General features: G+C 34.5%; 3 protein-coding genes across 10 annotated transcripts; 1 reads left to right on the forward strand and 2 right to left on the reverse strand.

The window, feature by feature from the left end:
- Positions 1 to 2012: 2012 nt before the first annotated feature.
- LOC110807847 (EPIDERMAL PATTERNING FACTOR-like protein 2) lies at positions 2013 to 4307 on the reverse strand. Of its 2 annotated transcripts, XM_088221338.1 has the most exons (4): positions 4050 to 4307; positions 2667 to 3697; positions 2527 to 2561; positions 2013 to 2421 (listed from the first exon to the last, which is right to left on the reverse strand). In XM_088221338.1, exons 2-4 carry the CDS (start codon positions 2776 to 2778, stop codon positions 2155 to 2157), a joined length of 414 nt encoding a protein of 137 aa, XP_088077464.1. In that variant the 5' UTR covers positions 2779 to 3697; positions 4050 to 4307; the 3' UTR covers positions 2013 to 2154. The 2 variants fall into 2 exon arrangements, with proteins under 2 accessions (XP_088077464.1, XP_021888809.1); XM_022033117.2 differs by having other exon boundaries at positions 2667 to 4307.
- A 428-nt stretch (positions 4308 to 4735) lies between these two features.
- On the reverse strand, positions 4736 to 9542 carry LOC110807861 (alpha/beta-Hydrolases superfamily protein). 4 transcript variants are annotated; one of them, XM_088221336.1, is made up of 10 exons: positions 9006 to 9533; positions 8833 to 8900; positions 8441 to 8511; positions 7858 to 8127; positions 7302 to 7462; positions 7145 to 7200; positions 6886 to 7028; positions 6666 to 6792; positions 5229 to 5326; positions 4736 to 5063 (listed from the first exon to the last, which is right to left on the reverse strand). In XM_088221336.1, exons 1-10 carry the CDS (start codon positions 9281 to 9283, stop codon positions 4992 to 4994), a joined length of 1344 nt encoding a protein of 447 aa, XP_088077462.1. In that variant the 5' UTR covers positions 9284 to 9533; the 3' UTR covers positions 4736 to 4991. The 4 variants fall into 4 exon arrangements, 3 of the variants coding, with proteins under 3 accessions (XP_088077462.1, XP_021888835.1, XP_088077463.1); XM_022033143.2 differs by having other exon boundaries at positions 6886 to 6938; positions 9006 to 9524; XR_015819795.1 differs by lacking the exons at positions 4736 to 5063; positions 5229 to 5326 and adding exons at positions 5854 to 5949; positions 6040 to 6150 and having other exon boundaries at positions 9006 to 9542.
- A 681-nt stretch (positions 9543 to 10223) lies between these two features.
- LOC110807853 (endo-1,4-beta-xylanase 1-like) lies at positions 10224 to 14034 on the forward strand. 4 transcript variants are annotated; one of them, XM_022033134.2, is made up of 6 exons: positions 10224 to 10379; positions 10629 to 10700; positions 10809 to 11161; positions 11671 to 11848; positions 11929 to 12468; positions 12768 to 14034. In XM_022033134.2, exons 3-6 carry the CDS (start codon positions 10917 to 10919, stop codon positions 13881 to 13883), a joined length of 2079 nt encoding a protein of 692 aa, XP_021888826.1. In that variant the 5' UTR covers positions 10224 to 10379; positions 10629 to 10700; positions 10809 to 10916; the 3' UTR covers positions 13884 to 14034. The 4 variants fall into 4 exon arrangements, with proteins under 4 accessions (XP_021888826.1, XP_021888824.1, XP_021888823.1 ...); XM_022033132.2 differs by lacking the exon at positions 10224 to 10379 and having other exon boundaries at positions 10395 to 10700; positions 10809 to 11042; positions 11106 to 11161; XM_022033131.2 differs by lacking the exon at positions 10224 to 10379 and having other exon boundaries at positions 10395 to 10700.
- Positions 14035 to 14191: the final 157 nt, after the last annotated feature.

Genomic DNA, 14191 nt, shown 5'->3' on the forward strand with positions numbered 1-14191 from the left:
TATCTATACATGGAGCAGACTGTCTCATATTATTCATAGAAAAAATGTATTAAATAGATTAGTTTTGAGATATATATATATATATATATTTTTAGAACTCATTCAATATTGCGGCCATAAGTCACAAACGTGTCTAAAGTTGTATGGTGTGATTATCAAAATATGATTTGGAACTTGTAATTATAACAATATTTTAATTAATTAAATTTTGACGATAAAAATAAGAAAATATGATTTCATCAGTTAAAATAAATACAACAATTAAATGCTCAAGGCTGATCCTATAATTTTCAGTCTTCAGTCTTCAGTCTTCAGTCTTCACTTCCCCCTCTATCTGTCTCTTTGAATCCTCATTTAATGTTTCTCCGCCACCTTTATGTGATATGTCATTATATCAACTAACCTTACTGATTTACATGATCAGAACAACAGCCATACGTACTGCAATTTTAGTATTTTAAATTAATTAATTAATTTAAAACAATCTACTAAAGTGTTAATGGAGTAATAATTAAGATTCTTATTTTAATGAAATTTAGAGTTTAACTAACGAGTCTCTCTTGTACCCCCACAAAAATAATACTCAAGTCATATGTAATGTGTTTCCCGAACTTGTCTCATTATTGTCAAAATATATCTCATTTAATATTTTAACTCTCAATTTATTTTACCAAACAAATCCTATTAAAACAGTAAAAGTCGCTGCTAAAGCGCAAACTTACTTGAAAATTTATATGAATATAAAGAGAAATATCTTATGTTCGTCATTCGTTACAATTTTTTCCATCAAACTATAAAATAATTTGAAAAGAAGGAATATATTCATAAGATAGAGTAAGACACAACCTTAATAATTATTTCTATGCCAACTTTGGATCAAATAGTAAGATTTTAGTTGTTCAATCTCTTACTAAAACGATCTAACAATGAAATCAAATGTATTATGCAAAAAAACAACTTGTAATAATTGGAAAGTCCAATTACCTCTCATGTTTATCCTTTAAATAAATTATTTTGTAGTCCCTTTAAAAAATTTGATAATAGATTTATATAAAATAATATATTAACTCTGAGAATACAATATATTTTCTTAATTTTTAAGATTTTTTTTTTTTGAATGTTATTTGTTTAAAAATTACTATGTTAGCAAATAAAAGAAGAAATATTCGTCTCGTTAGAGTAAACAATTTTGGAGGTAACTATAGAGATACAAGATTCGTTCAATGTAATAAACTTTGAATAAAAATCTAACTGAATATTAACATACTCTCTAAAAATATCAATAAAATTTTATGTTAAAGTTTATCGATATCTAAATTTAAAGCGAAAGAATCATGTTTAAAGTGTGTATTAATAGTAAACTTACCCGATATAAAAAAAAAAAAAATGTATAAGTATAATAAAATTAAGTATGTTAAATAGTTTGTGGTTAGGTTGTATAAACTAACAGGCGGAAAGAGTAGAGTTGTGCTAGTAAGACACAAACAAAATGATTTAGAATTTTGGAAGTCCATCGCTTCTCAGTATGATTGCTTAAAAGTAAAATAATAAGAGAAATGGAGATGAGTGTCGAGGGTTTAAGTTTAATGGGGAATTTATCCCTTCGAGGTTGGCTGTCTAAACGGACAGGCTTTTTCTCTCTTCTGCTGCTCACAAATCTTGTAAGATACGAAAACGAACTATCTGACATTTTATCTTTAATTATTTACATCTTCATTTTTTATTATTCCCAAATTAACATTTTCCATTTCATTCAATTAATGACTTATTAATAATTTATTTTTCTAACAATGCATGTCAGAAAGAAAGAGCTATTTTCGATTTTCTTTTATTTATTTATTTATTTATTTTTAAGCACCCAAATTCTTATTCACGGTTTTTTCAAAGTCATCTTTTTTTGTCACACACAAATTAAACCATTTATTGTTTCAAAATTCTATCGAATATAATACGTGAAAATTTGAAAACAAAAATAAAAACCCTTCCGAGAGCGGAAAAAATAGAAGAAGAAATTAAAAATTACAGGGTGTTACTATTATTATACCATGGACAAACAGAGAGAAACTGTGTACAATTAAGAGAAGGGAAAAGTAAAAAAACTAAAGAAGAAATATTAATAAATACAAACTAGATTAAAAAGTAAATTTCTTTTAATCAAGGGTTAAAAATGAAGTTCCCACACTTGCACTTCCAGCTAATTGGCTTGTAGTTGGAGACGTCGTCGCCCCTCGAGTCCGGAATAGAGAGAGTTGCAGAAGTGTAATGGCTTCTTCTTCGGTTCTGGTTTACGTTTGTCACCGGCACCTGAATTGCTTCGCAGTGCTCACATGACTTGCACCTCCTCTCGCACCTCGGTGGCGCCGACCCTATCAGATTCCTCCTCACCATCATCATCACCTTGTCTTCTTCATGATCTGCTTTCTGTTTATATATAAGCGAAATTCAACACCCAATTCCTCAGAAAGGTAAAAGAATATGATAGTTATAGAATACTGCACGTGTATATGTATGTATTTATGTATATACCTGGGTAGCATTTATTAGCTCGGAAATAGCTCTGGCTGCAGCAAATAGAAGAGAAGAAAGCTCAAAATAAGAAAAAGGGTATTCCTTCTTTTAGTTTTTCCTACTATATCTGGAATATATATATATATATATATAATTACCTTCAGCCACGAAAGTCACTTGGGTGAAGCTTGAAACCAAAAGAAGAAGCAAGGAAATGATGAGGTGTCTAGTTGTTGTGCGACAGAAAATGCAATTTTGGGAGCTACCCATTGTTTTTGCTTTTCTTTTCCAGAATGCAAAATACCTCTGAGATAGGATAGTGTAGAAAAGAACTGGAGGGGGATAAAGAGAGAAAAAACTGATGAGGAGCAGAAAAAGAAGACAGGATTTTAAAGGGTGTTGAAATTGAATGATAGCTGGCAGTGTACCGAAGAACTGAACCTGAATCAGAAGAGAGAGAGAGAGGGAGAGAAGGGGAGGAAAAGCACCCAAATGCCAAGAAGATGAATCTGTGGCAAGGCTTTTATGGGTGGGTGAGTATCTGTGTGGGTTCTGTAAATGAATTAGGACGGAACGTGGAGGGCAAAAAGGAGTCAGAGAGAGGGAGGACCTCAACCGAAAGGGGAAGGACCTCAAAGGCCTCGTTTCATGAGCCACTCACAAAATAACCAAAGACATGGTAAAAGGTAAACAAGAAATCCAAAGGAAAAATAATAATAATAAAAGGGAAATAGTAGAAAAAAAAAAAAAAACAGAGAGAAAATTGGGAAGAAAAAGAGATCTCTCTCACAGGAAAAAATAATACCTAATGATGGAGAGCTTTCTACAAAGAGACATGCATGTCACAGGTATGAAATAGAGAGAGATTTTTTTTTTTTACTTACACTTGCTTTTTTCCTTCGTGGGGGTTTGTGAATTTTGGGCGGTTTGTGAGCAGCAGTTCAACTTCAACACGCCAAATCCAAATCCATTCACTATAAAAGTGAAAAATACAATGCAAGGAACGTGTATATGTATCTATATATTTCCCAAGGAGGATACTAAATTGAGTTGGGGATCTAAGAGAATAGACCTTGCTTCTGCACTGGCTTCATAACCCATATTTGGCAACCTCGATTACTGACTAATGCACAGAAGAGCCTTGATTTTAACAGCAAAAATTCAAATTCACGCGCAGTCTTTAAGCGAACTGGATTATCATACGAATAGATTATTTTTAACTTTACCCCTTAATAATAAAACCAGAATAATTTTACATCTTCCAAGAAAAGGTATAGCGTGACACCACGTGACATGTATATAATGTTAGCATTTGTTCATTTCAATTCTCTGTTTCAGGCAGCAAGCGCTCGTGCAGAAATAAACCACTACATAGATTTCAATGATCACGTAATCATACCGTACTCTCAAGAATGACTATTTACAATTACAAAACACTTTGTTTTGTTAAAAACAAAATTAATGGGTTTACGAAGAGAGCAGAGTCTAATCAAAATCATATAGATTTCAAGAATATAAAAAAGTTTTGTCTTGAAGAATACCTTTCGTAAGTAGTGCTATCTAGTTCACATCAGACCAACTTGGGGATGGTGGCTCCCGTTGGAATTCCTCCCTTTCCTTTCTTTTCTTTTCTTTTCTTTTCTTTTTTTTTTCTTTTTTTTTTTCCCAATAATTGCAAGTCACATATTTATCATGACTTGCTGAAGGCCATGCTCCTACATGTCAAGGCACATGGGCTCAAGTCAAACTGGGTTTCGCCTTGGAGAAAAGAGGAGACAGAGGGCTAATCTATGAGTCGTTTCCTACGTTTATGACATAATAATATAGGTGCGTACTTACAATGTTGCTTTGTAAGTTGTAGCTGCAAATTAATGGTTAAGAAATTGCAAGAAACACCCAATCATCAGTCTTAAATTGAAGATAATGATTTCAACTTTACAATCATTACCGAGTTGCTGTGCGCTACAGTGCGGGTCCTTGACTAAATTAATTAACCGAAGAACAGGCATTTAACCTTGCTACAAGAAGGAAGCTAGGAAACCTGTTAGGCTGTTTTCCCATTTTTCAATGATGCTTCTCCTTCATTTCTTTTTCTTACATAAAAGATGTATTGAATATTATTACCTAGGACAGCAATCAAAGCACGCTTCGTAAATTTGTACTAGCAATTTTTTTTTATATTATCAAATCTAATGAAAATAATTATTTTAGATGTGTGTTCATTAGATTTGGAAATAAATTATTATGACGACCATTCCTAATAAAAAAATAAAGATGTGTACAAATTAGAATCCACTGCTTGCTGCCTTTTTAAATAATATTTTCCTTAAATTTTCTCTCTCTCTCAAATATTTAATAGTTTAATGGCTCCAGAACATCATAAGAACCGGTAACTTGGACTTCAGATCTTCCCTCCTTGCATTTGATCAGCGGGGTATAATGATAAACCAATTAGGTCGAATAATTATAAATCACGTGCCTTTCTATAGTAAAAAATTGTCAACCATGTGTTCAACGACATCAGCTCCATCAGAATTGATGCAGTATGTTTTTACCTGAATAGAACAGAAGAGGAAATATGAATATATGTCACTCATCATATCGCCATCCGAGGGGTGAATATCACAAGCTAATATATTTTATAGCATAGCGGCTGAATCATCTTCTTGAAAGAATAAAAGTAAATGTACATCTCCACAAGGGGAGAAGAAGTAGCTTGCCTGAATTGTATTATGCGCAAGGAATCTTTGTATACTTCCACTGAAATCAACATCAACTCGCTCCCAGGCCACCTTCATTAAACCTCTGATAATTTCTTCTACATTTTCAGCAAAAAGGGAAAGGGTAAGAAGCACACAATTGATCTATGTTAGATTAAGAGCTCAAAATGCAAATATGCAATGAAAATGAACCGAGATACCTCAGATGCAAATGAAAGATTTTACAGCCTAGAGAAGCAACAGAATGAATGATATGATCCTCTAAAGCTAAGAAGAATATGAAAAAAAAATCTAAAACTAGCTACTAGATTTCAAGCTCTTGAAACATAGGATTTTTGTTTGAAAAAATAAAATTCAAACATAGACTTTTCCTCCAAAAAAGGAAAAAAGAAAGTTAAGGAAGCAGCCATCTTCGAAATATTTTCTCATTTCTTTAACAGTCAAAACCAAAGGAAAAGGCTTCTGAATGTCATATCATCAGAAACATAAAAGGATGTTTGAGCTAACTTTTAAATGATCCATTTATCCTCAAATTACAGAACATAAATAATAAACAGATGACAATACCATCATAGGCATTGTTGTGAAAAACACACTTAAGACTCCATAAAGATGGTCAGAAGACCTTAAAATTGGCTCTACTAAGTTATCCTCCTCCAGCTTATTAGCACCTCAACTCTTTTATCTTTGACCAATGGATTCTTCGTGTTGAAAGAAACCTCTGAAAGTGGGGGACATAATAAAGAAACATCAATGGGAGCTAAACTTTATCACTAAGTTATTTATAATTTTCACCAGTTCAGGCCATTACATTCTGAAAACCTCAACAACGGACGTTCCAGTGGACCAAAAGGACCATTAATGCAACTCTAATGATTCGCACCCAATCACTGAATCCATTATGAATAAGGACAACAATCACCTATGAGGACATTTGAATATATTGAAAATGTTAGTCATCCATGGTCGTAAAGCAAATTCAGAACAAACTACAGAGGCAATATCCATGCTAGGTAAGTGACAGATATAAGCATTCCCTGCCTAGAAAGTTCCTTCCACTGAAATTGATGCACTTCCAACATTTAAAACTTCCCTGGTGGAATCTTCTTTGCATTCTCTAAAATCCATTCAACTAGCAGCATGCAAACAATTTAATCACCAACTCCATAGCCTCAAAATTAATTTTGCAATTACGCATACAAATAGCAAACCAAAGAGGGAATCCTGGTTAATCTTTATGATTTTGTTCAAATCTTGTTAGAACTTAAAGTGATTCCCGTGGATTCCAAATAAATCATTACCTACCTCTCCCAACAAGGATAGGTAAGGCTCCCAGCAGCTCAAATAACGAATCTTTAACCACAATAGAACATTGAAGTTCTAAATTTCTTTTTGGGTAATTTTAGAGGTCAATTCAGAAAGCAAACTTAATCGAACCTTCAATATTGGCATTTTTTAACCCCTCGAATTTGATATCTGATGGAACTTGAACAGGACTCATTGTCTTTGCTGTCTCCACATTGATAATATGTGGATACTTATCATCTCTTGAACGAAGTTGGAGCTGATTGGAGAAAGTCAGCGTAAGATAAACTCCTGATATGATTCAAAACTTGCAAGTCACAAGGAAAAGATGAAGGAAACAGCTTCCAATTACCTTTGGAAGTTCATGCCTACGTCTAAGAGAAGATGTACTCCATCCCACAATGTCTAGGAAAGGTGTCAAGTTCTTCAAATGAAACATAAAAGAAATCAAGTGCATCAATTCAACTCGATTACAACTCAACTTCCCATCTTCATCTAACAAATTAAGGATCCAGTATGAACATCTGCTAGACGTTTTTTTTTTATCATCTGGCACGCAAGTTGCCATAAAAGAGCAGGTACAACAAATAGCAGTAGCATATACAGGATACGATCGAAACGCACATTTGCATAGACAACACGACGCTCAAAGCACTCCAAAGCAGATCTGCAGAGATAACAAAGACAATGACAAGTTTTAGGCACTTGTACTCAAAGTGATAATTCCTTTCTTCCAAAATCACATCCAAGAAATTAATGGGAACTCACATAAATCTAAGATCTTCACAATCACTGGCCATCCGGAAGAGAAGAGGAGGCTTTCCCTCATCATTGTCAGTTAAGAAAAGATGTTTTCCAGTTCTGCCAAGACACCATGATGCAGAAGCTGCTATTTTCTCCAGGGTCTGAAGACCACAACATACTGGGACCTGAAAAGAGTAAAGTCACCAAATATGATAATTACAAGGTAGAAAGCATAAACGAAAGCAGATACGTTTACATTATTCTCATGTTAACTTTTATTTCACAAATTTACTTATCAGTAATGACTTAATTTTATAAGAATATGTTCTTCAATGTATTCCAAGGAATTCAGTTGGAGTCATAAAGTCTGAAAAATTTAACATTAGCAAGATCTCCCGGGGTTTCAAGATATATTATCACGGGAGATGATTCTTCTTTCTAATTTGAAAGCTTCATTTGACTTAGACAGAAATCCAATTGCTGCCAAACAGAACTCCAAATGGAACTAGCTATAATTGTGACTATATTTTAAAGCAACATTTGGTTATATTAACCAACATGAGAGGTAGAAATGAATCACCTGTTTATGCCCACTGGAACCGAGGTGCGGGGTGGCAGATGTAATGAAATTCATGGGCTCAAGTCCAGCAATTTTTCCTTTGAATTTCTCTCTTGTACTAGATTCTTTAAAATTATCATTTGTGCCATCTCCATTTTGTTGGGAAATGTCCTTTACTGGTTCTCGTTCATAAAGTCGAGCAATAGCATACCTTGCAATTAGGCCACCTAATGAATGGGCAATGAAGGAAATCTTGCAAACATTTGAATGACGCCTTATAACTGACCTAACCTGAAAGAGACTATTATCTAGAACCGATATTTTCAATTCAAGGAGATTCCTAACCACAAATGAAAAGGGAAAAAAAAAAACTATGTTTCAGTTATAATAAAATGAAATTAGGAATTTGTTTCATTTGCACAAGTTTTCTTGCTTTTCCAGCAAAATTATGAATGAAGAAATGAAATCCACAAATGTTATGTAATCACTTTCCTTGACAGTACAAAAAAATCAGTATTTGGTCATGAAAAAAACATCATACCAAATTCAATTGCATTTAGCGAAAAAGAAAGTCAAATCTTAAGATACCAAATCCATTACGCACCTCTTCCGCTAATCTGTCTCCCATAACATCAACACCATCAAATGTCAATGTTGAACAATTAGACTCGCTGCCTGCATTGCACATTAATTATAAATATGCAAGTCACTGCATAACGAAGCTAGCGACACTATCAATTTTTAACGTGCAGTCAGACTATAAGCTTAAGAAGGTTAATGATGAAGCCTCTGTTTGCTAAGCGTTTGGTCCAAGTAAAGACAACGATAATCACAACGATAACGTTGACAATCACAACGAAAACAAAATCTCAGCTAAAACTCAGGATTCTTTAGTTACACGGTAACAATTAATTAAAACTTCACCAAACACGCAAAAACCAGTACTGTCGAGATAGAGAAAGCAAAGAAAAATATTTAAAGGATCATCAAACTCACAGTGAACGATGAGATCTTTTGGATACTTATTCAAGAACCGTTTTGCGGCGAATCTCCAGTTCTGAGAACTGCACCAGACGTACATCACCAGATTTAACAAACGAAGAGGACAATTTCTTAAATCAGAATCGAATACTACAAGGATCAGCAATCAAAATCCTGAACACTTTAACCTGCCGATAATACCGTTGATCATGATCACGAGGTGAGTAGGATCGCTGGGCTCTCCAGCTAAATCTACCTTCATGTCCACACTCCCGTTCTTCTCCGATTCAACTCTCAAGCATCCAAACTTAGGCCTCAGAGAAAATCTACTGATTCGTTTACTTCTGCTATCACTCTTCACCTGTGCCCTGCTCCCAATCTCACTACCATCGCCAGTTTTATTTGACCTTCCATTATCCTCTTCTTCTATTGTATGCTCAGAAGCATCTGGCTCTTCAGTCGCCATGTGAGAGAAGAAATCTGACAAGAGTAAAAGAGAGCTGGTGTGATTCTGAAAATACTGATTGGTCAACAATGACTACAGAGGTCTGGAGACAATGGAGTTGAATAGAATTCTGAGAGAAGCGGTTTTAGTAGTTACGGCTTTTGATTTGAGTTGTGGGTTCATCCGGGTCCCACATTTCTGAAATTAACAGCACTTGGTTTTCAGTTAAATTACGAGTTTGTCTTCATCTCATTCAATGAGCGGGAAGGGTAAATATGGAATTTTATGTTGATAATCAGGAATTTATAAGGCTCTGTTTGCCGGTTCGTTTCATATAATTTTCTTCGGCTTTATGCCTTTACTTACTGCTGGGTTCTAGAAAGGGACAAATTGACACGTGACTGTTTGGTCATACACATTAATTTTTAATGCTATACAATTTAGGCGGCGATTTTTTTAAAAAATATTAGCTGGTTTTCCTTTTTTATTTTCTTTATTTTTTTTTTACAGCAACGTATTTGTTGCGTTACGAAGGTCGTATATTAAATGGACTTATATTATTAAATATAATATTAATATTTTCAGAAAATATAATATTAAATATTGCACAAGTATAGATATTTTAATCCTAATTTAAGTGATTTATTTTTTATTGGACCTAAAAAAATGTATTTACTAAATTTTATAATAATTTTCAATATTTAGAAAAGAAAAGAAAATATATTACTTAAAAGAGTAATAATAAATTGCGAAATTCTTATCATTAAATTTGTCATTTTTGAGAATAGCAAATAATTAATTATAATATAAGCTGGAAATAAAATTTTTATAAAAATAGAGAAATTAGACCACTTGACTTGGATTACTATAATTCATTCATGTCTCGGTATATATATTAAACAAATTTAAAAATTAGTTTCTAAAATAATAACAAGACTATAAATTATATGACACGGTGGAATCTCTCAAAAACTTGAATAGCGTTTGGTGGCAAACAAACCCTTGACTGTCCCCATTTCCCTCCCACTTGTACTTGAGTCGCTACCAGACGACGGCTCTGCCAAAAGTTGTTAAAGCAAAAGAAAGGTCGGCCTCCATCGCCACTACCAGCCTACCGGTAAGTTTTTAATCTCATCTTCCATACTCTATGCTCATCATTCCACTTCCACATCTTTAATAATCATTTCTCTCAATAAAAATTATTTTCAAAACCCAGAAAAACTTTATTCTTGGATTGACTTCCCTTCTTTTCTCCCCTTCTACTTTTACTTGTCTTCCGAACGGCCCAAATGCGAACACATTTTCTCCATTAATGGAGCTCTTGTTCTTCTCTTTGATTTTCCATACTGTTCTTCTTGTTATCCAGCTGGGTCCTGTTGTTGGAACAATCCCGGACCCGAATCGCCAGGCATTGTCGAGAATTCATGTGGGTAATCAGGTACTGAGTGATTTGACTATTCAATTAATCCATTTCTATTTAAAATTTGACTGTTCTAATCTACTTTACATTGAAATTCTAACATGGTATGCACTAATAAATGCACAGAGAAAGAGCAGAAACCATGCAAAAGATGACATTATACCCAACCCCAGATTTGATGACGGGCTTAACAACTGGTCTTGCAAAGGATGCAAGCTTGCTTTACATGAATCAATGGTGGATGGGAAAGTTTTGCCGCTGCAAGGGAAGTTCTTTGCTTCTGCATCAGAGCGTACGGAGAGCTGGAATGGGATTGAGCAGGAGATAACAGGGAGGCTGCAAAGAAAGCTTGCTTATGAGGTCAGTGTAGTAGTAAGAGTATATGGTGATAATATCAATGTCATTATTAGTGCTGGTGTACAGGTTACGCTGTGGATCCAAACACCAGATGATCGTGAATTGTATGTCCACATTGCCAAGTTAGTTTGCTGCCTCTCTATTTCTGTTATGGATTTTATATATATGTGAAGTTTTCTTTGATATATATAGTTAATTTATGTGGCTTGATAATGGGATATTTTGTGCATATATGGAGGATATTTTATGCATATATTGAAGAATATTCCATGAGGAAGTCCTTATACTTTATCTATATAAGTATTTATAATTTTATTGATGATATACTCTTAATTTTATTATTATAAAAAAATTTCTTCTCGGTCTTATTCATGAATGTGGACATTTTTTGCCGAACCACATTAAATCTTGTGTCTTTTCTTACTCATACTTTACTTTGCTGCTATTGTGTGCATGTTTGGGATTATTTTCTCAACACTTTTACAGTTTCTTCATTTAAAAGACCATTGAGTTTGGTTGCAATAAACCAAATCATAAGAAGTGAAATTGTAATTTTTAATATTTTTTCTATTAATTATTTGGTTAATTTAAACTCAGTCAACAAAGATAAAACTTCTTTTTTGTGATGAAGTGTACAGGCAACAGATAAATCGTGGGTGAAGTTGCAAGGGAAATTCCTCCTTAACAGTTCTCCATCAAGAGCTGTTATATTTCTTGAAGGTCCACCTCCTGGTGTTGATATTCTTGTCAATAGTTTCATTGCGAAACATGCAGATAAAATGGCTCGTTTGTCTCGGCCGATCATTGAGGTTGGTGAATCAGCAGGTTTTCTTATTCTTTTTTTTTTTCTCATGGTGGAAAAGCAAAATCTGTTCTCTTTTCCATGTAGAAAGCAGTTTTTGGAGTGAATATAGTTGAGAATAGTAATCTTGATCAAAGCACAAATGGATGGTTTCCTCTTGGTGGCTGTACTTTAAGCATTGGAACTGGTTCACCAGTTGAGCTTCCTTCAATGGCAAGACATTCATTGGGACCTCATCAGCCACTCAGCGGCCGCTACATCATTGTGACAAACCGGACAGATACTTGGATGGGTCCTGCTCAGATGATCAATGAGAAGCTGAAACTCTATCTGACCTACCAAGTTTCGGCTTGGGTTCGGATTGGTCCAAGAGAAAGCACTGGTCGTCAGGTTGTCAATGTTGCACTTGGCATGGATGGCCAATGGGTTAATGGTGGCCAAGTTGAGTGTCATGATGAGAGATGGTATGAAATTGGAGGATCATTTAGAATTGAGAAGCAACCATCTAATGTCATGGTTTATGTGCAAGGTCCTGCTTCAGGTGTTGATTTGATGGTTGCTGGACTTCAAATTTTTCCGGTTGATCGAAAAGCAAGGTTCAAGTACTTGAGAAGCAAAACTGATAAGGTATTATGCAATTGAAAGATCTTTCTATCTTTCAAAAGTATAAAATAATAAATTTTATATATTTAGGCTAAGTCCATAAACGCCGGAATTAGAAAATTCATGAGATAAACTTTTGCTACCTCGTGCCCAAAGAATCTAACTCTAAACTTGACTTATAGGTCAACTCCTGTTTACTAGCAGAATGACCTCTTAAAAGTTTATGAGTTGTATTATAATTTATTCTCTTAACTTGTTATATTAGTATCTGACATCTGAATCCTGATTTTATTGTTTTTGTTCATAATTTTTTGGCAATACAGATAAGAAAGCGAGACGTGATTCTCAAATTCTCAGGGTCAAAGGGTGGAAGTTCACTAGGCAAATTAGTAAAAGTGAGACAGTCACAAAACAGTTTTCCATTAGGCTCATGTATAAGCAGAACAAGCCTTGATAACGAAGACTTCACTGATTTCTTGGTTAAAAACTTCAACTGGGTTGTGTTTGGAAATGAACTGAAATGGTCCTGGACAGAACCGCGACAAGGTAGCTTCAACTACAAGGATGCTGACGAGCTCCTGGATTTCTGCAAGAACAACAATTTGGAAATCAGAGGCCATTGCATCTACTGGGAAATGGAATATTCCATCCAATCGTGGGTCCAGGCGCTGAACAAAGATGACTTAATGATAGCTGTTCAAAATCATCTAACACAACTTCTTACCAGATACAAGGGAAAATTCAGACACTATGACGTTGATAATGAGATGCTGCATGGATCATTTTATCTAGATCGACTGGGAAAAGATATCAGACCAAACATGTTTAAGACTGCTCATCAACTAGACCCATCTGCTACCCTCTTCGTGAATGATTATCACATAGAGGATGGCTCTGACATTAGATCATCACCAGAGAAATATATACAACAAATTCTTGATCTGCAAGAACAAGGTGCTCCTGTTGGAGGAATTGGAATTCAAGGACATACAGATTTTCCAGTAGGACCTATTGTTGCTTCTGCTCTTGATAAACTTGCCACTCTTGGTCTACCAATATGGTTTACAGAACTTGATGTGTCTTCTGCTAACGAGTTTATCAGAGCAGATGACTTGGAGGTCATGCTACGTGAAGCTTTCGCGCATCCTGCAGTTGAGGGCATAATTCTGTGGGGTTTTTGGGAGTTGCACATGTCCAGAGGGAATGCACATTTAGTGAATGCAGAAGGTAAGATCAACGAAGCTGGGAAGAGATTTCTCGCACTTAAGAAAGAATGGCTTTCTCATGCTAAGGGAAGTATGGACGAACAAGGAGAATTCAGGTTCAGAGGCTTTCATGGAACATATAATTTAGAAATCAGTTCAGATGTGATGAAACTCAACAAGACATTTGTTGTTGACAGAGGAGATTCGCGGATGATAATTCCTATTGATTTGTAATCTCACTTTGCAGGCCTGTACTAACCACTTTCTATTCTCTTGAATTAGGCTATTGAGCTATTGATATGTCAATATTAGTTTAAAATCTGCAGTTGGCAACAATTTAGTATGAAATTAAGGTTTTGTTTAATATGTAAAAATACATTTTCTAGCTTTTATTTTTTAGATTTATAATTATTTCATTCACAAAGTTATGTAGTTCATTTAACCATGATAAAAATGATATTGAGAATGGAATAAAGTTAAAATTTTAAGTATTCTCACACATGATTCTATGAATAAAAAGATACATAAGCACGAGCTTAGGA

This window comes from Carica papaya, chromosome 1, assembly GCF_054855325.1.
Source record: "Carica papaya isolate Zhongbai chromosome 1, ASM5485532v1, whole genome shotgun sequence".
Taxonomy (NCBI): domain Eukaryota; kingdom Viridiplantae; phylum Streptophyta; class Magnoliopsida; order Brassicales; family Caricaceae; genus Carica; species Carica papaya.

What these genes read in the sequence shown, in the direction of transcription:
- LOC110807847 (XM_088221338.1), bottom strand. Translation starts at nt 2,778, where the DNA reads ATGGGTAGCTCCCAAAATTGCATTTTCTGTCGCACAACAACTAGACAC. An exon ending in AGTGACTTTCGTGGCTGAAG is followed by an intron (nt 2,562 to 2,666) that starts GTAATTATATAT and finishes TATTTGCTGCAG; the next exon opens with CCAGAGCTATTTCCGAGCTA. An exon ending in AGCTAATAAATGCTACCCAG is followed by an intron (nt 2,422 to 2,526) that starts GTATATACATAA and finishes ATATATAAACAG; the next exon opens with AAAGCAGATCATGAAGAAGA.
- LOC110807861 (XM_088221336.1), bottom strand. Translation starts at nt 9,283, where the DNA reads ATGGCGACTGAAGAGCCAGATGCTTCTGAGCATACAATAGAAGAAGAG. An exon ending in TGTGAAGATCTTAGATTTAT is followed by an intron (nt 7,201 to 7,301) that starts GTGAGTTCCCAT and finishes TTATCTCTGCAG; the next exon opens with ATCTGCTTTGGAGTGCTTTG. An exon ending in TTGCGCATAATACAATTCAG is followed by an intron (nt 5,064 to 5,228) that starts GCAAGCTACTTC and finishes TGTTCTATTCAG; the next exon opens with GTAAAAACATACTGCATCAA.
- LOC110807853 (XM_022033131.2), top strand. Translation starts at nt 10,575, where the DNA reads ATGGAGCTCTTGTTCTTCTCTTTGATTTTCCATACTGTTCTTCTTGTT. An exon ending in GAATTCATGTGGGTAATCAG is followed by an intron (nt 10,701 to 10,808) that starts GTACTGAGTGAT and finishes ATAAATGCACAG; the next exon opens with AGAAAGAGCAGAAACCATGC. An exon ending in TGAGAAGCAAAACTGATAAG is followed by an intron (nt 12,469 to 12,767) that starts GTATTATGCAAT and finishes TTGGCAATACAG; the next exon opens with ATAAGAAAGCGAGACGTGAT.